General features: G+C 42.2%; 1 protein-coding gene across 3 annotated transcripts in view; it reads right to left on the reverse strand.

Moving 5' to 3' along the window:
• Positions 1 to 257: 257 nt before the first annotated feature.
• METTL24 (methyltransferase like 24) overlaps positions 258 to 27,161 on the reverse strand; it is a 66,981-nt gene continuing 40,077 nt past the window's right edge. For all 3 annotated transcript variants that reach the window (XM_044290589.1, XM_044290591.1, XM_044290590.1), the window contains 2 exons: positions 11,059 to 11,287; positions 258 to 790 (listed from right to left, as the gene is read on the reverse strand). In XM_044290589.1, the coding sequence (XP_044146524.1) occupies positions 476 to 790; positions 11,059 to 11,287 (544 nt within the window). In that variant the 3' untranslated portion in view covers positions 258 to 475. The remainder of the gene's footprint in view (positions 791 to 11,058; positions 11,288 to 27,161) is intronic.

Here is a 27,161-nt window from a genome sequence, read left to right on the forward strand (position 1 = left end):
ATAAAACGGAATGGACACGGAAGAAAAATACATTTGTGTGCATTAGCCCTTAAATACAGGATTTCTTATTAAGGCATTTTAAAATCCATTCTCTAAAGCAGAACACTGATTTTTAAAATTAAGATTTGGAAACCTTGGCATTTATGTTTTGTCTACCTTTTAAATTATTTTTTTTAATCGACAGCTACTAGCTAAAAGCAAAATATTTTTATAAAATATACTATTCAGAGAGATTTGAAATTCTACATCTGCCAAAACCTGGAGCATCATTTTACCAGCAGGAAGAGTTTTAAAATTCTTCATTTAAAATAGCCAATTCTCTGGCAAATACAAGTTAGCTGATGAGCATTATCGAGAACATTGTGCAGCGTAGACGTTGCTCATTTCACAAAATGCAAGTCCTTATGCCTCACTTCCTTCATCAAGAGTCATATTGAGAACAAGTTTAATTCTGTGCAGGTCCGATATCTTTGTGTCATGTCCACCTGGTATTTACCCAGCTCAGTATATAGCAACTGCTTGCATTGAAAATCTCTTTTTTAAGGAACATTTGCGGTTTAGAGACGTCCTTGTATGTATGAAAAAGTCTAAAGTTCTTGTACTCAAGCTCTTTGAATAAGCTATACCAGTATCTGACAACACTGCTGTCATTTCCACCGACTTCAAACCCAGGCCAGTGGAGATGGATCTCCAAAACAAGTTGTCCGATCTGCTCAACAATGCCCTCTAGGATAATATTTTCCAAGATCTTCCACTCTGCGCTTTCCATGTCTGCTTTAAGGACATCAATCTGAAAGTAAATGTACAATAGGAAGGTAAGTCAATTTGAGTATACCTGCAATCATAGCTAATAGAACACAAGGCATATAGTAAAATAAATGAAATCTAGTTTTATTCTAAACATAGATTTTTTTTTATATTTCTTTTGTTCAAGAATGGTGGGGGGCAAATAAGGTATCAGCCAGCTCTATTTTGTCTGACATGACCTGATAGAGACTTTGTTATAATCAATTGGCCATGTCTGGTGATCAAACAATATCTGCATTGCATTTTCCTTTATAGAGAAGGGGTGGCAAAACACCTAAAAACAGCAAGAGCTTCAGAATGTTGCATTTGTGAAAAGCAGCAAGAAAGATTAAAAAACATAAAAACACCTAATTAACAAAAATGGAGCTAAAAAGTGTTCTATGGTTCATATTTCCCAAATACCTTTTGCTAACATTTGGAGATTTTACTGCTAAAAACACTGAAAAAAATGCAGATGTATCTATCTACTTATGGCATAGCCACAGATCAGATTGAATCAAGAGGTAAATATGCTGCACATTTTAAGCACATGGATTTGCTGGAGGAAAAACCACAGCATATTACTGTACCAGCATGGCAAAATCTCATCCATGCACTGCAGAACAAATCTGCATTTGGAAACTGATTTGCGCTGTGGATCTTAATTCTGCAGCATGTCAATTCATGCTGCCGATTTCCACTTCGGAATTCACCCCTTGCAATTAAGGCGGTAAAATCTGCAGCAAAATACAAAACAAATCCACATGTAAGTCATGCAGATTTTACAGTGGATACACGGCTGAAATTTCCATCTGGCATGTGAGATGGTTTCACAGCGAGATATGTGGTGACAGATTCCATTTAAGGAATGGAATCTGTCACCACGTAGCTCGCTGTGAAACCATCTCACATGCCAGATGAGCACTTGTCAATACATTTTAGTCCTATTTCTATCGGTAGCCCTACTAATTAGCCCGTGGGTGCAACATGGGTGGTGCCATTGCACCTTGCTGCACCCGAAGGTTCAGCTCCTTTTCCTTCCTGGCCACGCCACCACCATTTTGAGTGACAGGCCCAGGCAGAGTAGATGTACTCATGTCTGGCCCTGAAGTCTCCCAGTCTTGCGATTGCACATTTGCAACTGTTAGGCGCAGTATGGAATCCATCAGATGCCGAGCAGCTGTGCTGTACTGCGTGTGTGCAGAACATTGAAGCCAACGAGCAATCGGGAGACTTCAGGACCATCACATATCTGGTCACTGCTGTACCGTACCACATGAGAAAATCACACTGTGTGAATAAAGCCTTAGGCTACTTTCACACTGGCGTTTCTGGGTCCGCTTGTGAGATCCGTTTCAGGGCTCTCACAAGCGGCCCAAAACGGATCAGTGTAACCCCAATGCATTCTGAATGGATAAGGATCCGTTCAGAATGCATCAGTTTGCCTCCGTTCAGCCTCCATTCCGCTCTGGAGGCGGACACCAAAACGCTGCTTGCAGCATTTTGGTGTCCGCCTGGTGATGCAGAGCCAAACGGATCCATCCTGACTTACAATGTAAGTCAATGGGGACGGATCCGTTTTCACTGACACAATATGGTGCAATTGAAAACGGATCCGCCTCCCATTGACTTTCAGTGCAAGTCAAAACGGATCCGTTTGCATTATCATTTTTTTTTTTTTTTGTTCATGGTAATGCAAATGGATCCGTTCTGAACGGATACAATCGTTTGCATTATAGGTGCGGATCAGTCTGTGCAGATACCAGACGGATCCGCACCTAACGCAGGTGTGAAAGTAGCCTTACACTGTACATAATTAGAGTAAGTTATTTAGGTGTGGACCTACACTTTGTTAGGTTTCAGGCTGTCTTTATGCCAAGTAATGGCTATGTTATGATTAATTTGACTCAATGGATGCTGGCAATTTTTTTTGTTTTAGAAATAATAGTGGAACATGCTGCTCAGTATCATGTTATATAATAATGTAAATAGACTTGCTGCACCCCGAATATGATTAATTACAGGCAGTCGCCATTTTTTATTTTTTTTATCTACCATATAAATGTATAGTATATGAATACTTATAATTTATTCTTAGCCAGATATGCCAAATATTATTTTTTAAATGTGTTCTTAACATGCTTTTTAAGTAAACGTTATAGGAAAAATGTATTTTTCAATTTAGTTTCTATTGTGCACTTTGGTCAAGCTATTCAATTTCAGGTTTATAATTTGTTCTGAGGATATATGGACAATGCTTTATGAACTCCTGCCTCACCACACTTTACATGTCAAGGTAAGAATCCGATAACTATAGCTTAAAGGTTTCGCCCTGTGGGCAGGGCTGATGCGTAAAGTCTACAAATAGCTGTATAGATTCACAATTGTAAGACAAAGCTAAATACAAACCAAGTAATCAAACTTTTCTAGGACTTCAGTTGCACAGTCGCAGCCTGAGGCAGGTCATGTATACAGCATGATATGGCTGCTGTGCAACTTTTTCCTGCTTGAGTTGCACATCTATAGAAAATTATAGTAAAAGTCCCTTAAAGAGGACCTTTCATGGAATTTTTTTTGTTTAAGTACCTTTACTTGGGGGATACCCTCCACTGATGCTGCTGTTCTTGTTCTTCTTTTCAAATACCTCTCGAGTGCCTTGATGTAGCCCCCTGCAGTTTTTGCACCCAGTATGTTAATACTGAACATCGGTACATGGAGGAGACGCCAGGGTCTCCTTTTCCCTGGGTGTGCTCCGATGCTCTCCCTTGCCCTGCGCTGTAGTATCACACAGGACAAAGGCTTTTTTGTTTACATTTTTATACTGCTAGGCGGAGGATTCCACCCGGCAGTGTTCCTGGTGACATCACCGGCGCGGATAGGCGGGCTTTAGTGCTGCCTTAGCCGCTTTACAGGCTAGGGCCGCGCTAAAGCCCGCCCATTAGTGCCAGTGACGTCACCAGATCTCTCTCTAGAAAAAGCTCTTGCCCAAGGGAGAGCATTGGAACATGAAATGCTCCAATGCACATGTCAGAGGGGCTGACTGGGGAAGATGGGGATATATCCGGGTTCACCTTTAAGTGCCAAGGATGCAACACCTTTATATCTTTATGTAACAGATAGACACAAACATCTGGTGTAAACCAGAGCCCTGCTGAACTAATGAGCAGCAAAAACCCAAAAATAGTGCTACAGTTGGGTGTCTCTGGTTTGGCCGATATTGGACAATGGCTTTTTTACCGGAATACTTGGTAATATGATGATATTGATGAACTTTATGTTCTGTGATAACGAATTAATATGCGATTCATACATGCCATTATATGCTAAATGGAAACTAGTACACACACTGCTTGAAAATGGCTCTAGACTGGGAGCTGAAATGTCGCTCTGTGACATGAATGGGTGAAAGGGGGTTTTCCAGGCTCCTGATATTGACTACCTATCCTCAGCATAAGTCAATAATATCCAATCAGTGAGAGTCCCGCACCCCTACCAATCATCTGTTCCATGCAGCTCCCGGCGCTGGAACTAGCACTGTGAATGGAATAGGAAACACAGCTCTATTTAAAGTCTAGTGGCCTTCCTAGGTTTCTGCAATTTTAACTTTTTAAGCCAGAAGAAAAATAATTATGGTTTAAGTTTGAACAAAAGTATAACGCTGCAATGCTGTGCACTATTCTTGCAGGCTTCAGCACGAGCGTGACCATAGCCGTAGTCTCTCTGGTTGTATTTCTCTGATTGCTCCATGTCTGACGTGTCAGATCTTTTGTTTCTGTAACCTGAATTGTATCACTCCAAACTTTCAATGTGATAAAGAGAATTTATTATTCTATATATGCTCTGCAGTTATTATCAGCAGATGGTATTAATTACCTACATCTTCTGCAGATTCCAGTTTGGCTCCTGAAACTCATTACTCCTGATAGACAGTAAACTCTGGCCAATTGCACAATCTTAATTGAAACCGGCACTGTTAATTCTGCAAACTTAGTATTAATTACCATACTGTGTAATAAAAACAAACGTCATACACCCTCTATAAAACGTGAAAGTACAATCTTAGCCCTGGGTTACAGTGTAATAAGAGTTCTCATTTCTAAGTACGACATACAATTACTCTAATGAAAAGGGTTCTCTTAGCCGTTTTGCATGGTCAAAACTGCTAACAGGGCTAGGAAGCAGATGAGCAGAACAAACTTCCAAACAACATTTATTCTGCCAGGCGCTGCCCCTGTTTGTGCCCAGGAGGTGGAGCTTCACTCTGAAGTGCTTTCTGCATTGCGCTACTTTACAGCCCCTTCTCTCTGCGGACTGACAGCTGTAGAATCCAACCAGAGAAGAGCACAGCAGAATAAAAGTAAATATTCACACTACTCCTGACAAAAAGCTCCATAAAATATTGTCTTGCTCTCAATATACCCTACCTTGTGCTGTCAGCAGGTTTGCATGGTCAAAACTGCTGACCTTTAAAAAAACAAAAAAAAAAACGCAGCAGCAAGTATTAATTTAGAAAAAAGTAAAAATACATTCAGAATTTTATGTTATATTTAGCCACACAAATAATTAAATTCTGTTCTTAACTATGTTATGTGCCTCCAATTATTAAAGGGACTGATCCTCTTATAATATTAATTTAATCTGTCTGGCAAAACAGAACACGTTTTAAATTGTACTTGTACATACTTGTTATGGTGTCCCGAGTGTTATTTTGAATCCCTCACAGAACATCGGCCTGCTATGTCCATTGCTGGTGGTAGTCTTGAGCGAATCGAGCTTCGGATCATAGATCCAAAGTCGATTCATTCAAAAACTTCGGTTTTAATGCTGTGTCCATACAGCATTAAAATGTATTGGTTCCTTGGAGTCAAACACCTTCTCGGCCGAAGTGGTGCGAGACTTCGATGAATGAGTATGGTATTCCTATCTGTATATTGAATAAAATTTTAAAATAAGAATCCGAAGTGGGCTTTGGTACAGAGGTACCAGACAATACCAAAGCCGACTTCGGATTCCTATTTTAAGATGTTTTTCAATACGCAGATAGGAATACAGTAGGAATTCACCGAAGTCTCGCGCAGAGACAAAGTTTAGCTCCATGGAGCCAATACATTTTAATGCTGTACAAAAACGGCATTAAAACCTAAGATTCGCTGAAGACTAGCTGGTGGTCACACATGTTCAACAGCTTGATATGCTGGGTGTACAGGGCGCCATAACCACGTTCGGTGTAGACATCCATTGTTCACTGCAGACACAGTCTCAACAGGGCCTTAAAGAGGACCTGTCTCCACTCCTGACGTGTGTTTAGGTAAATAATTGTATTCCACATAGAAGGACAATTCTGGAGCATCTATTCTTTTAACTGTATTTTCTTCTCTTATTGCTGCTAGAAGTTAACAGATAAGGTACAAGATGTTACTAGATGGGGTTGTGTTCCTGCATAGTCTCACATTGTCAATTGACAGCTGGCAGTGGCAGACTGTGCAGGGACACCACCTCAACTGTTTACTCCCATCTGTACCTTTATCCACAAACGTCTAGCAGGAATAAGAGAAGAATGGCACAAAATAAAGTCATAAGAATGCTCTGGAATGGTTGTTACAGGATAAATGCAGCTGGTTAGTTACCCAAACAGACATGTCAGGAGAGTTGACAGGTCCTCTTTAAGGCCTTTTAAATAAGACCTCTGTTAAAGGGTTTTCCTAGACTTGTATACCGTATCTGACCGGTGGGGATCCAACACCCAGGAACCCAGCTGATCATCTTCACACCTACTCACTTACACCTCCTTCAATTCATTCATTCCATCGCCATCCCCATCCACTTTTCCTTTCCCTTCATTCATCTCCTTTTTCCCCCCATGCCTAGTTCCCACAGTCCCTCCATCACGAGCGGCCTCATTGTCGTCCCCACCTAGGTAAACCAGCTGCAGCTCCCGGCCACTTAGCGCATAGACAGCGCGCACACACACAGCATTAGGCAATGACAGCTCTGACTCAGGCCCCGCCCCCGCTATAGAAGGCGCGCTCCCACACACACATGGGAAGCCGCGCCACCTGCAGCAGCATGGATCCCACAGGTATGTAATAATGTATCTTTTTAGTTTCCATCACCACAATATAGTATGTTATACAATCATCCACTCCTCCCACATTATTATATTATTACATTATTGATTTCCCATTAGCAGCTCTACATAACCTCATTGTTCTGTCATTCCAAAATATGTTTTGTCATGCTGCCTGCTTTTAATTGCTCCACAGCTCTGTGATCAGCCACAATATCTACACCAGCTCGGACCCCAAAGGTAATAACATTCCCTGTTCTACCTTCTTTCTTCTTGCCTACCCCCTCATCCTCAATCTAGGATACCGGCACACTATACCTACTACACAGTTACGAGTATGCTCCATTCCTATATTACCCCACTATATCGAATTCGCCTCCCTAACCCCCATCTCAGTTGGTGTGTCTTATAAATCACAGCCCGGACCATCTCTAACCTCCCATCTACAGTGGTCCTCCCTTTGACCTTACAAATAGTTCACGTCAACCTCTTTTCCATTTCACATATATTCTAAACGCAAGCCTATATGATCAGTTATTCCACATTCCAAATGCATAAATTATCCCTTTCCTCCCACCATTCCCCTATGTGCTTTCAACCATGTATTATTATGACTACCATCTTATTATTATTAATATTATTATAATATTTTATTTTTATAATTTTTTTTATTTATTTTGCTACTTGAATCATTTTTCGCCCCTCTAATCAAACATCTGAAATACTGAAATTACTTTCCTGTGTGACTACAATCATGTATCACTATTATAATTATCATGTATCACTATTACTACTATTATCATCATCATTAAAACTATTATCATTTTCGCCACTTAAATTATGTCGTTCCTTTTTACTCCCACCATTTTTCTGTGTGTTTTTACTCATGTATTATTATTTCTTATTTTTCGCCCTATAAGACGTACCTAGGTTCTTGAGGAGGAAAATAAGAAAAAAAAAAATTTGAACCAAAAGGTGTGCTTTTGTTGGGTATTGAACTAATAGTGGTCTATGGGTGGCACTGTTATGGGGGAATCTGTGGGTGGCACTGTTATGGGGGATCATTGTGGGGGCATCTGTGGATGACACATATATAGCATCTCATCTTATGTGGCATCCACAGATCCCCCATAACAGTGTCCCTGTGTAGTGGATGGGGGCCGGCATCTGTTTCTGTAATGGCAGCGGGGCCCGGTGCCTGCTTCATTCATAAAGTGGTCGGAGCAGGCGCGTGATTTAGTGAGCTACGCTACGAGCGCCCACCCGACTGCCAAGAAGTTAGTAGTAAGTAGTACAGCGCTAGATTTAAGATGATTGGAATACTTTAACAATACCCACAAGTTAGATATGATTACTGTATACTACAGTGAGCGGGGCCCGGTGTAGTAGAATACAGTGACTGCTCCGGACCCCGCTGCCATTACAGAAACAGATGCCGGACCACAGCCCCTCCTCCCTCTCAGCCTATTCACTGGACGGTCGCAGCATTCGCCCCCATAAGACGCACTGCTCTTTTTCCCCCACTTTTGCGAAAAATACGGTACTTCTCTACTGTAAGAATAAAGGTCAATGCATGCAGTGCGTCACGTTACCGCAAAACGAACACGTTAAGTGACCATGAAGAAGCATGCTTTTCACATGCTTCACTATATGGCACGCAACGCACAGTTAAGTAGCGGCAATACTTATACTTTCCATTGTGTTGTGTTCCGCTGTTACAGGGAACGCAACGCCCATGGTTAACCTAGCCTCTCACTGATAACTGATTAAGTAAATATGTTTTTTGCAGGACTAGAGACACTTGTATAACTGAAGGCAATGGGTAGTCAATAGTTCAAGACTGAAGCTGTTAACCATTTGAAAAACTGCTATCATTCAGCTAAGGCTATAAAAACTTGTAAACTCAGATTGTTAGCTTAAACTTTAAACATGACTATGGGATTCTACTAGGGAAATCATGTTTTACAATAAATGTCCCTTCCTGGATCCTCCCACTGCCCTATCTTCAGCAGAAGATCAGCACACAAAGCAGAAGGCAGCAGCTTCTGCCCAACTACCTCTCTCTGCTAGAAGAGCTTTGAACATTGTGTTTGTCTTTTGTGTAAACTGTTCAATACAGTAGACTGTTGGCTTTCTAGCCAGTAGTTCTGTGGTAATGACATGTATGTTGCCTTGCTTTCCTTCAAGGAATGTATAAAATACATTTGCATATTAAATACAGAGGAGTCGGGGAGTCGGAGTCGGAAGTACCAAAAACTAAGGAGTTGGAGTCGGACCATTTATCTACCGACTCCACAGCCCTGGTTTATATAGCTTAGTACATCAATTCTGTATACACAGATATTATTGTATGAAACTGAAAGCTGTATACTTTGAATTGTCAAATTTTCACTGTATGTAGAGTAGATGAACAGTGCAGAACTGGCAGAGAAGGCATTGACAATACCGCATTTTCATTTCCGTTAGTACCTTGGCTAATTAAATAGCTTCAGGCAACTCAGTTTCTGTGCAAACAAAACCAGTCCCTAAAATGTTTTTGACCACCTATGAATCATTCTGTTCTTTGTTAAACCTTGAAATTCCTGACATCTTCGGTTTTGGGATGGGTTAATTGCCCAATTACCAAACAGTCTTGTGCATGAATTGGTAATGTTTGTACATGTAACCACTCACTGCAGATGTAACAAAGAATGACTAAACTTACAAACTAATAAGAGGCGACTGCTCCAGCAGTGCCACAGGCTGAATGCCCCCATGCCATGAGGCATTACGGCAATAATTCAGGCAAAAGGAGACCCGACCAAGTTTTGAGTGCATATACTGTACATACTTTTCAGTAGGCCAACATCTCTGTATTCAAAATGATTTTTATGTGGTCTTATCAAATTATAATTTCCTGAGATAATGACTTTTGGGATTTCATTAGCTATAAGCCATAATCATCAACATTAAAAGAACTAAACGCTTAAAATAGACCATTCTGTGTGTAAAGAATATATAGTTCACTTTTTGAACTGAATTACTGAAATTAACTTTTTGATGATATTCTAATTTATTAAGATGTAACTGTACATTTCTTTGTTTGCCATGGCTGCTTTTCAGTAACAGTCCAGACTATAGCGGTGGCGGAGTTTCGGCTGCAGCGCACTGCGAGAGACAGCCGGACTAAAAGTACTACACTTTTAGTCCGGCTGCCTCTCGCCGTACGCTACCATGCAGCCTCTGGAACTCCTCCCCACCCCCATTTTAGTCAATGGGGACGAAGTGGCATTCCGGGGGCACACGTGAACTAGCGGCAGGACGGATCTGACAGGCTGTTCACCCGCCAGAACAGCCTGCCGGACTCCCCTGCTGCTAGTGTGAAACTAGCCTTAATTATATATTTTAGATGCCTGAAAACAGACAGATTTCATAATTAGTATACGTGAACCCATATTAACAATCCCAGGAAGATGACAATGTGTTTTGTTAAAAAGGTTCAGTATAATCGGATATTTATTCATTTAACTCTCTTATGCTTAGGAGTTCAGTGGGCAGTCCTATTCAGCGGTTGACAGCTTTCCCTGTATGTACTGTACACTGACATGGAGAAGGTTATCAACCGGACCGCTCCACTGGACTGCTAAGCCCAGAATGAGCAGGGATTTAAAAAAAAAACGATCCCCCCCCCCCCCCCCATAAAACTATTTATCAATCTGCTCAGCTCATGCTCTAAAACATGCTGTCTGCAGGTTGCACTACAAGTAACAGATTAGCTTTAGGCTACCTGCACATGGGTGTGGGCTGCCTTGCAGAAATTATGCACAAGTTTCAGAATTTGCAGATTTCTGTGAGTTCTGCATCAGAAACCACATGTGTTACTTGCTGTTTTGGGTGCAGATTTGATGCGGTTTTGGCACAGATCTCTCTCCCTTGCATTTCGAAGAGTGAAATCCGCACAAAGAATTGACATGCTGTGGATTTCCCATGGAACAAAATCTACGTGGAAAAAAATGGCGTAATCCACATCATGTGCAGGTAGCCTCAAGGTGTCTATGGATGTGCATGGAGAAAACACAACCTATAAATCAGAATGAATGAAAACAACATTTCTTCAACTTCTTAGGTTGTAAACTGTGATATGTTATTACACCAAGTTATGTTTTAAATGTTTCAATAAATCTGATTCATAAAAGGAAGAGTAATAATCAATATGTGTGCCTTACCTTCCAATGTCCAAACTCATTCAGAATGGCCTTCAGCTTCTTAGTATTACTATGTAATCTATGTGGAGCTATGGCTGGTTTGGGATCTCTCCAATCAACAGACAGACGATGATGCCTGAACCGCTCTGCTTCACGGATGTAAGCAGATGGGATGCTTGGATCAAACCGATGGACTTCACACCCTCCAGAAGCCATGTTAAATTCAAATATGTTGTCATCTTTACCTAATCTGAAAATAGTTCAGATTATTGTATCATTATTACTACTGAAACACAATACACATACTGAAATATTACAGTGCAAATCTTTCCTCTGTGGTAAAATGGCAACATTTCCATGAAACCAGTGTGTGAGCGTAGCATAAAACACCCAGCCTGTATTATTTAAAGCATTTCTTCAGTTCCATATTTAAAATAAACCTTAAAGGGGCTGTCCACGTTTTACCAACCCCCTCCCCTATCCCATCTGAGGCAGTAGTATATGATGAAAAATCCATTGTTACCTGCTCACAGCTGCCCAATGCTCCTATGCTTTCTTCACTTCTCTTACTGCTTTATACCACTTCATACACATGTTTTGTCTGGTGTTTTTAGCACCCTTAAGGAGATGTCAAAATTCACAAAAAACAAAAACAAAACAAAAAAAACACTGCAAAAGCTTCAAGATGCTGCATTTTTGCTACAGACCCAAGAAAGAGCACCTAATTAACAAAAACAAGTAGCAAAAAATGTTGTGTGTCCTGTGTTTCATATTTTCCATAGGATTTCAGGTTACATCTGGAGCTGGCGTTTCTACCAGAAAAAAAACGCAACAAAGAATGTGCAAAAAATGCCACCAAAAATGCAAAACTGCAGAAAGGACCATTTTTGTGAGGAAGGATAAACACAGCAATTCTGGGATTTTTTTGTTTTGTTACAGTGTTCATCATATGGGTTAAATAATGTGATAACTTTATGGTTCAGGTCTTTACTAATGTGGCAATACCAGTTATTTGCAGTTTTTTTAAACAGTTTATCTTTAACATAATAAAGCAGGAAAGGAGTATTTTTAATATTTTATTAAACAGTTTTTTTTAAATTTCTTTAGTCTCATGCTTGATTGCTTCTATATACAGCAATACTTCTGCACTGCAGTATGATATACCTGTCAGGATAAGGCCTCATGCAGACGACTGTGGTGTGCATCCGCGGCCGTTGTTCTGTTTTTTTCCGCGGACCCATTGACTTTTAATGGGTCCGTGGAAAAATAGGAAAATGCTACGTTTGGCATCCGTGTCTGTGATCAGTGTTTCCAGTCCGTGAAAAAAATAGGACCTGCCCTATTTTTTTCACTGACAACAGTTCACGGACCCATTCAAGTGAATGGGTCCGTGAAAAATCACAGCTGCACACAAGATTGTCATCCGTGTCCGTTTTTTCCTATCATTTCAAAGGCAAACTTGACTTAGATTTGTTTTTCATTTTTTATGTCTGTGGATCCTCCAAAAATCAAGGAAGACCCACGGAAGTAAAAACGGACACGGATCACGGAACAACGGAAACAGTTTTTGCGGACCGCAAAAAAAAACGTCCGTGTGCATGAGGCCTAAGGATGACAGGCATCTTATTCTATTAATTTTATTGCGTGTGTGTGTTGGGGTGGGTTTGATACGGTGAGAGAGTACCCTCCCTCTCTAAACCACGTGCATGCCACAATCAACTGTTGAGCGATGATACCAGTAGTACAACATGTGACTGTTGATTGATTGCATTTTTTAAACAAAGACCAGGGAGATCGCAGTAAAGGGCTGTGTTGGTCTGGTTGGAAATTTGGATTGAAGAGGCAAGTCCTTTTTTTTTTTATAACACTTGCTGTTTTTCCCAATGGTCAGATAACCCTTTACATAAAGACACTAGATACACGGGAAGTATATGGGTTTTGAAATCAGTCAGTCTGTTCTGGTGGAAGAACAGACTGCTGGAGTTCACTGTATCTGGCGTACACTGCCGGATTCCCATTCACTGTAAGGCCTCTTTCACACGGGCATTGTGGGAAAAAGGTGCGGGTGCGTTGCAGGAACATGCGCGATTTTTCTGGTGCGAGTGCAAAACATTGCAATGCGTTTTGCACGTGCGTGAGAAAAATCGGCATGTTTGGTACCCAAACCCGAACTTCTTCACGGACGTTCAGGTTTGGGATCGGGGTTCTGTAGATTGTATTATTTTCCCTTATAACATGGCTATAAGGGAAAATAATAGCATTCTGAATACAGAATGCATAGTACAATAGCGCTGGAGGAGATTAAAAAAAATATATATATATTTTTTTTAACTCACCTTAATCCACTTGCTCGTGCAGCCGGCATCTCTTCTGTCTCTTTCTTTGCTGATTGCAGTCAAAGGACCTGTGGTGAAGGCACTCCTGTCATCACATGGTCCATCACATGATCTTTTACCATGGTGATGGATCATGTGATAACCGGAGTGACGTCACCACAGGTCCTTTGACTGCAATCAGCAAAGAAAGAGACAGAAGAGATGCCGGCTGCGCGAGTAAGTGGATTAAGGCGAGTTTAAAAAAAAATTAATTAATTTTTATTTATTTTTTAACCCCTCCAGCGCTATTGTACTATGCATTCTGTATTCAGAATTCTATTATTTACCCTTATAACGATGTTATAAGGGAAAATAATAAAATGATCGGGTCTCCATCCCGATAGTCTCCTAGCAACCGTGCGTGAAAATCGCACCGCATCTGCACTTGCTTGCGGATGCTTGCGATTTTCACGCAGCCCAATTCAATTCTATGGGGCCTGCGTTGCGTGGAAAACGCACAATACAGAACATGCTGCGACTTTCACGCAACGCACAAGTGATGAGTGAAAATCACCGCTGGTGTGCACAGCCCCATAGAAATGAATGGGTCCAGATTCAGTGCGGGTGCAATGCGTTCACATCATGCATTGCACCCGCGAGGAATACTCGCCCGTGTGAAAGGGGCCTAATGGGATCCGGCTGCTAGTCGGCATATATCCCGGCTTTTGGCCAGAAAAAAAGATGCTGCGTGTATGCTGGATACAGTGAATTCCAGCAGTCTCTTCTTCCGCCGGAACAAACTGCCAGAGTTCAAAGTGCAATTGTGAACCCAGCCTAACATACAAGGAGCATAGCTATCAAACAGCTATTTATCTAGTGCAGATTAGGAAGCAAGAGAGTTATACAAAGCTCTAATAACACGTTTCCAATAATCTGAGAAATGTGAAGTGTAAACTGTGACTGGAGTTGCTATGGAGTGGAGCCAAGTGACACAACATCTCTCGTCTGTGCATTACCCCTTCAGATAACCCATGTCATGCACAGAAACATTTTCAGTACTTGGTTCTATTGTCATGGTGCCTTTTTTTCAAACTGTTCCCTTAAATACTGAGATTTCTTTTGAAAGCCATGGACCATTAGTGGTCAGAAGAGCCGTGAATCTCAACAGAGAATAATGACTGTGCTCTAGGGAGAAAACATTACTCACAATCTAATTACCCTATCTTACACAATATGGATAATATAATGTGTTAGTATGTTTAAAAGTGACGTAAGAAACAAGAGGAGAACTTACAAACTCCATGTGAATGGTGACCTTACCGAGGAGCCCAGTATTGCAAGGTAAGGATCAGTTCAACAAAAAACAAAACTGGGGTCATTTTAGGGGGGGGGGGGGGGGGCTTACACAAAGATTTTGGCCGCAACTGGGGTCATGCAACCAAGGATTGCTGTGTAGCACTGCAGCCATTGAACTGAATGGGTGCTGTGTCACTGCTGCTTCGCTGCTACCCCCACTCTTTTTTGCAACACCCTACCCCCCAAAAAAATATATTAAAAAAACCTGTTAATTTTTTTAATATATATTTATGGCATTGTAGATGCTGTTGTGTATCTATTGACACAGCTTTATGGGGGGATTATAAGGCCAAAACAGCACACAGTTAGGGAGTAAAGGTGGCCATATATAGTCTTAAGTTGACCAAAACAGACAATTTCAACCAAAACAAATGTTCACAGGAGTAGGCCGTGTTTAACATTTTCGTCTGTCAGAAGAACGACCTTTCTTTGAAAGAACGTTCCTAGAAAGATGTTTCATCCTTCACCCAATTTTACTGAACATATACGGAACGTTTGAATAACTGTAAGGCCAGTATGGACTAAAATATGTATGGCCGGGTCTGCGAAAAGAAAGTTCACCAGATAATTGTTAATGGCATTGTGTTCTAATGTGCGTGGCAACCTTTAAAGTGTAACGGTCATATTATTTTATTTGCTAGTTTATTAGAGCTAGGCATGTGTACATGATTTAGTCTGTCAAGGATTGCCAAAAGATCTGTAATTATCTTATAACAACAGCTTTCATCAATTACTCCTGTACCTTTCCACTGGACCATTAAAAGAACATTTCTATGGCTTGTCTGTCTTCCCTTTAGTATGAACAGAAGACCGTGAGGAGGCATGTCTCTCAGTATTCCAATCTGACTGGCTGCCAGGAAGCTGCTGGCTACAGCAAGTGTGTATGGGAAGTGAGGGAAGGCAGTTTTGCTCTTCAGAGAACTGACAGAGGAGCCAAGAACTGACAAAGGAGCCATCTTGAGAAGATCCTCATATTCTAGGGTTCAAAACAGCTGTAACTAAAAGGAAAAGAGCTCAAGGAAAACCGTGGTATGTGAAGAAACTAAAGATTGCTTTATGCATAATGCTGCAGCAGCAGTAACATATGAGACAATAGATTTTTTTTTATATATGAAAACATGACAGTTACACTTTAAGCTAAGGATAGTAACCCCGGGACATAGCCTTTACTTCGAGACTCCGTTTCAGTTGTGTTTTCCACCCTGCTCACAGCTTGCTGCCGCAGTTAACAATTTGGTCTATTATTATTATTAATCTATGGCCAGTTTTATGTGGCTACAGATACATTTAGGCTGCGTTCCCACATTCAGATCTGTGACCTCACACTGTGCGCGTCGGATCACAGCACAGCCGCAGCAGGAAGAAGACAGAGCGCGCAGGAGTTGAGGAGCGGCGGCGTCCAGGAGCAGGAGAGGTAAGTTTTTTTTGTTTGTTTTTTTGGAGGCTCATAAATGGCACTGGGGCTCATAATGGAGGTTCACAAATGGCATGGGGGCTCATAATGGGGGTTCATAATGGGGGCTGAAAATGGCATTGGGGGGCTGATCTGAGGTATGGGAGGCTGATCTGAGGTCTGATTAAGGGTCTTATTAACATTGGGGGTCTGATTGGGGCTGTCAGATGAGGTCCGATTAACATTGGGTGTCTGATTGCTGGTCTGATCTGAGATCTAATGAAAAAAAAATATCTTATTGTCCTCCTCTAAAACGTAGGTGCGTCTTATTGCGAAAAATACGGAATCTGCCCATTATATTCTCTCTCCCTTTATGACTGACTCCCCTTCAAAAACGTTTCAGTTGTGTTTTCCACCCTGCTCACAGCTTGCTGCCGCAGTTAACAATTTGGTCTATTATTATTATTAATCTATGGCCAGTTTTATGTGGCTACAGATACATTTAGGCTGCGTTCCCACATTCAGATCTGTGACCTCACACTGTGCGCGTCGGATCACAGCACAGCCGCAGCAGGAAGAAGACAGAGCGCGCAGGAGTTGAGGAGCGGCGGCGTCCAGGAGCAGGAGAGGTAAGTTTTTTTTGTTTGTTTTTTTGGAGGCTCATAAATGGCACTGGGGCTCATAATGGAGGTTCACAAATGGCATGGGGGCTCATAATGGGGGTTCATAATGGGGGCTGAAAATGGCATTGGGGGGCTGATCTGAGGTATGGGAGGCTGATCTGAGGTCTGATTAAGGGTCTTATTAACATTGGGGGTCTGATTGGGGCTGTCAGATGAGGTCCGATTAACATTGGGTGTCTGATTGCTGGTCTGATCTGAGATCTAATGAAAAAAAAATATCTTATTGTCCTCCTCTAAAACGTAGGTGCGTCTTATTGCGAAAAATACGGAATCTGCCCATTATATTCTCTCTCCCTTTATGACTGACTCCCCTTCAAAAACTGCATAAGAAAACCTTGAACTTGGAAACCAAGGCTTACCATCTATTTGTAGTCGATAATTTATGTTTAGTCAATATTTTGTACTTAGTAAATTGAGTGTGAGCAATAGCAATAGGCAGAATAAATATATATTTTTGGCCTGATACATCTTTACAAAAAGATTATGCCAAATCTTAGACTGCCAACAGTGCTGCCAAACGTCTAGAAGGATAAGATGCAGCCCACAGGGAGTTAAAAGGTCACAGAACTGCAAGTCTGAAGAAACATAGCATCAACATTCCCCGTCTTCTGCTGCTTGAAGGATTCCTGAGTCTGCCCTTTAGTTCACAGACATAGTAATGGCTCCACACATAGCACACTCATTATCAAGAGGGGCATGCAATGTCAGAATTCTCTAACACTGTGTGCTATAGGAGAACATTACAAAGATTATATGGGAACACACGGCACATCTGAAATTCAATACACTACAAGTCTAATAGACTTTCAGGCACCAAGGAGAGAAGACATACATGGATTTTCGCTCTTCTCTATTTTTCCATACACACCTCTATGCCCGCAGTGTAGAATACAGATAACAGCAATGCAAGTGACATGTGACTGATCAGGAGGTGACAACAGGCTGCTGCTGGGGCTATCTGGATCCGACACAGCCCTGTCAATGACAATATCCCCAGTATATCAAAAGGCAGTTTGCAAAGACAAATGCAGAAAGGTTACCTACTGAAAAGAAAGATAATTGCTGAGACTGCAGCAAAAATTTAGGACGGTATTTGGCTTTCACAATCAAAAGGAAATTGACATCCTGAATATAATGTACCATATGTGATATACTGTATATTCCTGCATATAAAAGACTACTTTTTAACACATGAAAATCTTCTCAAAAGTCGGGGGTCGTCTTATACGCCGGGTGTCGTCTCATATGCCGGTATACAGCGTGCTGAAACTTACTTCCTAGCAAGACTGGAGAAGCTGTCCTTCTCCAGCTTCAGGGACAGGCGCCCTCTAGCTGAGCCACCGTGTGCTGCATCCCGGCCAGCCGCTCCTGAAGCAGCCCCTCTTCCTGCTCTCAGTGGTTTTCTCATGCCGGCAGTATCACATTGCGTACTACCGCTCAGATCGTCTTGAAGACAGGGAGGGCTGGGCAGGCAGGGAGAGCCCATGTAGTGGGGAAGTGTCCATTTTTGCATTTATGAGGTGTGTATAGACAGCCGATATGAGACCCCTGGGACCCTGTGTGGACAATACTCCAATCAATGGATATTTGGATATCTGTCTAGTGCCCCTTCCAAACTGTGCAGAAAGGGCATGTCTAATTTGGAGATACCTAAAGAACATGTGTCTTGGGATCGCAAATTTATCCTGGAGTTGAGAAAAGGACCTCAAAGATCCCCCCTCATAGATGTCCCCCAGGGTCGGGACCCCATGGTCCCTCCACACCGCTACTCCATGTCGCTCCAGGTGCTGAAACATAGGGTTCTCCCACAAGAGTATTGCATCCGGCAGGTCCCTATAGGCTTTGAGTTTAGCTGCTTCCCAGACCTGATGGGCTAATTTATGTAATTGGAGGGTCCTGCCAGGGAACAAACCAATATTCTCCAGCACCGGCCACAACAAGTGGATCTGTAAAAAATCTGTAACCTTTACCCCTGAGGAAGCCGTATTGCTCCGGCGATACGCGTTGGGTGCTTTCTCATCTTTTCAGGTCCACTGAACCAGCTGCTCATGTAGTTTTGGCTCTTTTATTGTGACCCCATTTAGGTCTGTCTGCATGCTTAGAGGTCTTACCCTATGTTATATTTGCTTTGTACTCCACATTGAATCTTTATATGCTGGTGTATAACACTTTTGCCTATGGTGGGACAACTCAGTGGACCTGTATGTGCTGGTTACATATTATTTACTGCATACCGCACTTTGTTCTAAATTGTATACAATTTTTTAATGTGTCTGTTGGTGTGTCTAATAAACTTTATATATTTTTGATACTGATTTATTGTCGGATGTGCATTTATAGGGTGGTTCTGGTGACACTCTCTTGGGTCAATATTGTTTTAGGGCTCAGTGTTCAAGGTACAGTACAGACCAAAAGTGTGGACACACCTTCTCATTCAAAGAGTTTTCTTTATTTTCATGACTATGAAAATTGTAGATTCACACTGAAGGCATCAAAACTATGAATTAGCACATGTGGAATTATATACATAACAAAAATGTGTGAAACAACTGAAAATATGTCATATTCTAGGTTCTTCAAAGTAGCCACCCTTTGCTTTGATTACTGCTTTGCACACTCTTGGCATTCTCTTGATGAGCTTTAAGAGGTAGTCACCTGAAATGGTCTTCCAACAGTCTTGAAGGAGTTCCCAGAGATGCTTAGCACTTGTTGGCCCTTCACTCTGCGGTCCAGCTCACCCCAAACCATTTCGATTGGGTTCAGGTCCGGTGACTGTGGAGGCCAGGTCATCTGGCGCAGCACCCCATCACTCTCCTTCATGGTCAAATAGCCCTTACACAGCCTGGAGGTGTGTTTGGGGTCATTGTCCTGTTGAAAAATAAAGTTGGATGGTCCAACTAGACGCAAACCGGATAAAATAGCATGCCGCTGCAAGATGCTGTGGTAGCCATGCTGGTTCAGTATGCCTTCAATTTTGAATAAATCCCCAACAGTGTCACCAGCAAAGCACCATCACACCTCCTCCTCCATGCTTCACGGTGGGAACCAGGCATGTAGAGTCCATCCGTTCACCTTTTCTGCGTCGCACAAAGACACGGTGGTTGGAACCAAAGATCTCAAATTTGGACTCATCAGACCAAAGCAAAGATTTCCACTGGTCTAAGGTCCATTCCTTGTGTTCTTTAGCCCAAACAAGTCTCTTCTGCTTGTTGCCGGTCCTTAGCAGTGGTTTCCTAGCAGATATTCTACCATGAAGGGCTGATTCACACAGTCTCCTCTTAACAGTTGCTCTAGAGATGTGTCTGCTGCTAGAACTCTGTGTGGCATTGACCTGGTCTCTAATCTGAGCTGCTGTTAACCTGCAATTTCTGAGGCTGGTGACTCGGATGAACTTATCCTCCGCAGCAGAGGTGACTCTTGGTCTTCCTTTCCTGGGGCGGTCCGCATATGAGCCAGTTTCTTTGTAGCGCTTGATGGTTTTTGCGACTGCACTTTGGGACACTTTCAAAGTTTTCCCAATTTTTCGGACTGACTGACCTTCATTTCTTAAAGTTATGATGGCCACTCGTTTTTCTTTACTTTTGCTTTTTTCTTGCCATAATACAAATTCTAACAGTCTATTTAGTAGGACTATCAGCTGTGTATCCACCTGACTTCTCCACAACACAACTGATGGTCCCAACCCCATTTATAAGGCAAGAAATCCCACTTATTAAACCTGACAGGGCACACCTGTGAAGTAAAAACCATTTCAGGTGACTACCTCTTGAAGCTCATCAAGAGAATGCCAATAGTGTGCAAAGCTGTCATGGATGGTGTACAGGAAACAAGACAAGGCAAAATGAATATATGACTCACTGGATCCAAAACTAAGGAACAAAAGGGAGATCCCTGCATAAGACCTGGCACTCTCCCTGACTGCTCAGCCTATGCGAAAATCCCAATGGTGGATGATCGCATATCCTCGTACCTCGACTATATACCACCTGAACACCCTACAATAGTGAGGGGACACGACCACCGGCTCCCTACACTAGACACGGAGGGAGTCAGGGTCACCTGGGATCCAGCAAACAGAAAATCACAAATAAATGTACAGCACTTATCTTATAGAAGACTGGAAAATAGGATCAGCATGCACGCACACTCCAGGAAGTTGTATAAGCCGCACACTAATGCATTATGGGGAGGAATTTAAAGGGATGCAATCAGTCCAACTACATGACAGCTGAGAGAGGCTAACGAGATGAGGAACTGAAATTCAAAACAAAGAAAACTCAAGGAGGAGGTTCTGAAAGGCTTCTGTCAGAGCTTCTCAGCTGTCTGGTTGTGACAAAAGCAGTAATCAAAGCAAAAAGGTGGCTACTTTGAAGAACCTAGAATATCACAAATTTTCAGTTGTTTCACACTTTTTTGTTATGTTATATAATTCCACATGTGTTAATTCATAGTTTTGATGCCTTCAGTGTGAATCTACAATTTCCATAGTCATGAAAAAAAAGAAAACTCTTTGAATGAGAAGGTGTGTCCAAACTTTTGGTCTGTACTGTATATGCCAAGGAAGGATCTCTGGTTATCACGATACCAAGATATTTAAACCGGTCTACAACTGGGAGGTTACAGTATATCGTGGGCCAATCCGCTGGTTTAAGGGGCATCAGAGATGACTTGGACCAGTTAATATGTAGTCCGGAAAAACGGCCAAAGGTTTCCATTAGCTCAATTGCTCTGGGCAGCAATTGATCTACCCTATCTATAAAAACTATCAGGTCATCGGCATATAAGCCGACCCTGTCCTCCCTACCTCCTAAGGATACTCCCCTATAGACCTCATCCCGCCTCAGTCTAAGGGCTAAGTGCTCTATTGCCAGTGCAAATAGGAGGGGCGACAGGGGACATGTCTGGTTCCCCTGCCGAGGTTAAACTGACCTGAATGAGAACCATTCACTAGAATATTCGCCCTAGGTTGCCTATAAAGCATCTGTACCCATTGGGCAAATACTGTGCCAAAGCCAAAGCAGTTTAATACTTCCAATAAATATGGCCACTCTACTGAGTCGAAGGCTTTGGCCGTATCTAAGGAGGCCAAGCCCCACGGCTTGTCCAGGGCTCCACCTACCTGCGTAATAACCTGCGCTCTCCTAATGTTAGTGGAAGTAGACCTCCCCGGTATAAATCCAGACTGATCCGGGTGTACAACAGACGCTATGACCTTATTCAATATATTGGCGATTATTTTCGTGAGCACTTTATAGTCAACGTTCAACAGAGAGATGGGTCTGTACGACCCACACTCCAAGGGATCCTTATCTGGTTTTAGTATCACCACTATGGTGGCATCATAGAAAGAGTCTGGCAATCTCTGCTGTACTTTTGCCGATTGTAGCATTTTTTCCATTCTAGGGGCCAGGATGTCAATGTATCTGGTGTACACCTCAATCGGAATACCGTCAGGGCCGGGTGCCTTTCCAGCCGTGAGTCCTCTCATAGCTACCTGAATTTCTTCTAATGTGAAGTCACTCTCTAACATTGCCCTATCTTCATCGCTCAGACGGGGATATGTCACCTCCTGCAGGTACGACCTCAGCTCTTGGGTAGAATAGTGTACCACTGAACTATACAGTTCCTGGTAGAATTCCTGGAATCTAGATAGGATGCCCGGCAATGTCTCTATTATCCCTTCATCCGTCTCTCTAATACGTATAACCGGGGGCACCGAGGCGTTGTTTCGGGCAATATGGGTGAGTAACTTGCCTGCCTGTCCTCCCATCTCAAAGGATTGCTGCTTGAGGAAAAATAGTTTGCGATCACTCTTCTCCTGTAAGTAATTCATATACTGCCTACCCCTAAGGAGCCATTCCAACCTGTTGGGTTCAGTGAGATCTCTAGTGAAGTTACTCTCAGCTTCTCTACATGAGTTTTGGAGCGCCTCTTCTCTACAGTGGGCCTCTCTTTTGATAAATGCTATGGATGATTTAATGCATCCCCTCAGGTAGGCTTTTAGCATTTCCCATAGTAACAGCTCGTCTGTTGTGTCACCCTGGATCTCATAAAACATACGTAATTGATCCGGGATCCGATCATTGGGCTCCATGAGGGTAAGCCAAAAGGGATGTATACGCATTTTGTTTCCTCTTGCTCCCTCCCCCAGCACAGGTCTGGAGCAGGTAAGTGAGGGCAAGTCCAGGTGTCCGGACAAAACAATAGAGATGATTCAGCGTCCTGGTCTGCTCACTATCCATTCATCAGCCTCTCGCTGGTCACTGAAGAATATGGATTTCCCGCCGTCCATCACCCGGAGTCGAGCAGGATATGCCATCGAGTACTGGTTGTTTAGCTCTCAGAGCTTCCTCTTGACGGCAACAAAGGTGGATCTCTTCTTCTGTAATTCCGCTGAGAAGTTGGGGAAGAGTGATATCCTCGAATTGTTATATGATATGCCCAGTGCGGATCTGGCCAGGTTTAGTAGCAAATCCCTATCTTTCCAGTTTAAAAGTCTGGAAAGAAGGGGTCTGGGAGGGGCACCTGGTGGTGGAGGTCTCGACGGCACTCTGTGCGCCCTTTCCATGGCGTATGTCGCCGAAAACGTGGCCTCTGGGAACGTGGTCTTGAACCATTTTTCCAGGAAGGTCGCTGGATCTGAGCCTTCCGTCCACTCTGGAAAGCCTAGGATTCGCACATTGTTGCATCTGGACCTGTTTTCCAGATCGTCACATTTCTGCTGCCACAGTTGCACCTTCTTTTCCAGGTCTGACAATTTGAACTGCATTTTCTATATTTGATAAGGTATACCCCATTGTTTGCCAAGTCTTCTGTGCTGCTCACACAGAGGTCATGTCCATAAAATGGCTGCTGATGGGGTAGGGAAGGGGGGTCATGTGACCAGGCAAATCACCTCCATGTGATGAAATATACTTAATCTTCCATCTGTAGTTGTACTGTTGGGAGTTTACTGCAGCGTGTTTGACTTGAGGAGTGCTAAGTGATGTGTCTGTCACAATACCCTCCATCAGCCGCTCCATCTTATGTCTGATGCCAAAATAGTTGCAGGGAGAGAGCTACCACAGAAAAGACAGCCCCTCTGAGCTGTGAAAGTGAGAAAGATATGGCAGAAAGGACACACACCCCTGAGCTGCCAGACTGAAATAAATCTAGCAAAACAATGAAAGGGGAGATCTCTGGATCCATGTGAGGTTCAGGGCTGGTTCTAGTTGTTAAAAAGAGAATGGCATGTACTATAGCAGTGATGGCTAACCTCCGGCACTCCAGCTGTGGTAAAACTACAACTCCCAAGATGCACATGTGCGTGGTTGTTCTCAGAACTCCACAAAAATGAATGGAGCATGCTGGGGAGTTGTAGTTTCACCACAGCTGGAGTGCCGGAGGTTAGCCATCACTGTACTATAGGATGCCTTTATATTTTACATTAAAGAGGATCTGTCACCAGGATCAACCCTATTAAACCAGACATACTGCCTGGTAGGGCTCACGATGCGAATGAAAACCATACCTTTTTTTGTCTGTATGCTAAAAAGCTGCAGAGATATCTGTTTTTATTCATATGCATGAGAAGTTCAAACACCAGGGTTCAGGGCTGAATCCTTTGAGCACTGCCTTGTAACACCCCCTGTGCTCTGCATATTCCCCCATCCCCTTGATTGACAGGGCTAGACATGCTGAGGGCAGAGCTGTCTCCTAAAACATGTACACATTATTTACACTATGTACTATAGCTTCACCACACTGCGATCTGCTCAAAAAGATAATCTACATATTACTGCAGAAGCACAATACAGGGAGTGCAGAATTATTGGGCAAATGAGTATTTTGACCACATCATCCTCTTTATGCATGTTGTCTTACTCCAAGCTGTATAGGCTCGAAAGCCTACTACCAATTAAGCATATTAGGTGATGTGCATCTCTGTAATGAGAAGGGGTGTGGTCTAATGACATCAACACCCTATATCAGGTGTGCATAATTATTAGGCAACTTCCATTCCTTTGGCAAAATGGGTCAAAAGAAGGACTTGACAGGCTCAGAAAAGTCAAAAATAGTGAGATATCTTGCAGAGGGATGCAGCACTCTTAAAATTGCAAAGCTTCTGAAGCGTGATCATCGAACAATCAAGCGTTTCATTCAAAATAGTCAACAGGGTCGCAAGAAGCGTGTGGAAAAACCAAGGCGCAAAATAACTGCCCATGAACTGAGAAAAGTCAAGCGTGCAGCTGCCAAGATGCCACTTGCCACCAGTTTGGCCATATTTCAGAGCTGCAACATCACTGGAGTGCCCAAAAGCACAAGGTGTGCAATACTCAGAGACATGGCCAAGGTAAGAAAGGCTGAAAGACGACAACCACTGAACAAGACACACAAGCTGAAACGTCAAGACTGGGCCAAGAAATATCTCAAGACTGATTTTTCTAAGGTTTTATGGACTGATGAAATGAGAGTGAGTCTTGATGGGCCAGATGGATGGGTCCGTGGCTGGATTGGTAAAGGGCAGAGAGCTCCAGTCCGACTCAGACGCCAGCAAGGTGGAGGTGGAGTACTGGTTTGGGTTGGTATCATCAAAGATGAGCTTGTGGGGCCTTTTCGGGTTGAGGATGGAGTCAAGCTCAACTCCCAGTCCTACTGCCAGTTTCTGGAAGACACCTTCTTCAAGCAGTGGTACAGGAAGAAGTCTGCATCCTTCAAGAAAAACATGATTTTCATGCAGGACAATGCTCCATCACACGCGTCCAAGTACTCCACAGCGTGGCTGGCAAGAAAGGGTATAAAAGAAGAAAATCTAATGACATGGCCTCCTTGTTCACCTGATCTGAACCCCATTGAAAACCTGTGGTCCATCATCAAATGTGAGATTTACAAGGAGGGAAAACAGTACACCTCTCTGAACAGTGTCTGGGAGGCTGTGGTTGCTGCTGCACGCAATGTTGATGGTGAACAGATCAAAACACTGGCAGAATCCATGGATGGCAGGCTTTTGAGTGTCCTTGCAAAGAAAGGTGGCTATATTGGTCACTGATTTGTTTTTGAATGTCAGAAATGTATATTTGTGAATGTTGAGATGTTATATTGGTTTCACTGGTAAAAATAAATAATTGAAATGGGTATATATTTGTTTTTTGTTAAGTTGCCTAATAATTATGCACAGTAATAGTCACCTGCACACACAGATATCCCCCTAAAATAGCTAAAACTAATAACAAACTAAAAACTACTTCCAAAAATATTCAGATTTGATATTAATGAGTTTTTTGGGTTCATTGAGAACATGGTTGTTGTTCAATAATAAAATTAATCCTCAAAAATACAACTTGCCTAATAATTCTGCACTCCCTGTATAGGATTATAAAGACATTAGTAATATGTGTTAGCTTTCTGAGCATAGAAAAAACACCCATCTCTATGTGATAATGCTATAGCTTGTAAGTGCTTAGTTTTATATATAGAAATCCGAATTCAAGTCCCAGGAGAAACTTACATAAACTTTTTTTTCTGTTAGTTTTGTATCTCTCTCATTCAACCCGTCATAAAAGGCTATATTATAATTAATATATAATAATCATAAAAGGCCTTACTACATTGGGAATAGTGTTTTTTTTCCCCCTTAGAAACCCAAAACCTATTACTGGTTTCTTCATAGGCACAACATATGATTATCAAGAAACCAGCAATATTTATTAGCTTTTTAAGACTAAAAACATTATTCTCAATATAAGGGCATAGACTTTTATCATCGGTTAAATGTTGAAGAAAAAAATATCTGAAAAAAAAAAACCTTCAAGTTTCTCCCAAGATTCAAACCTGGGATCTCTACTTGTAAAACCAAGCACTTACCCCCAAACCATAGGATTACCACATAGAGATAAATGTTTTTTCTAAGCTTATAAAGCCGACACATATTACTGGTGTCTTTCTAATCATACATTGTGCCTGTGAATAAAGCAGTAATATGTAGATTAGCTTTCTGAGCAAATGTCAAGGTGGTGAAGCTATAGTACATAGTATATATGATATTTGATGCTAGGACACAGCTCTGCCATCAGCATGTCTAGGCCTGTCAATCAATGGCAGTGTGCAGAGCACAGGGGGTTTTTACATAGCAGTGCCCAAAGAAATCAGCCCCACCTCTGGTGCTCGAACTTCTCATTTGCATACGAATTAAAAAGCAGATATCTCTGCAGCTCTTTAGCATACCGACAAAAAAATGGGTATTGTTTTAATCAGCATGATGACCACTAGCAGGCAGTATGCCTGGTTTAATATGGTTGATCCTGGTGACAGAGCTGCTTTAATTAATGGGATAAAATCATAGTCAACAAAAACATAATCCTAAAGTTATAGTTAGATTTAGATATTTGTGAACTAAAT

The sequence above is a fragment of the Bufo gargarizans genome, chromosome 4 (assembly GCF_014858855.1).
Source record: "Bufo gargarizans isolate SCDJY-AF-19 chromosome 4, ASM1485885v1, whole genome shotgun sequence".
In the NCBI taxonomy this organism is placed as follows: domain Eukaryota; kingdom Metazoa; phylum Chordata; class Amphibia; order Anura; family Bufonidae; genus Bufo; species Bufo gargarizans.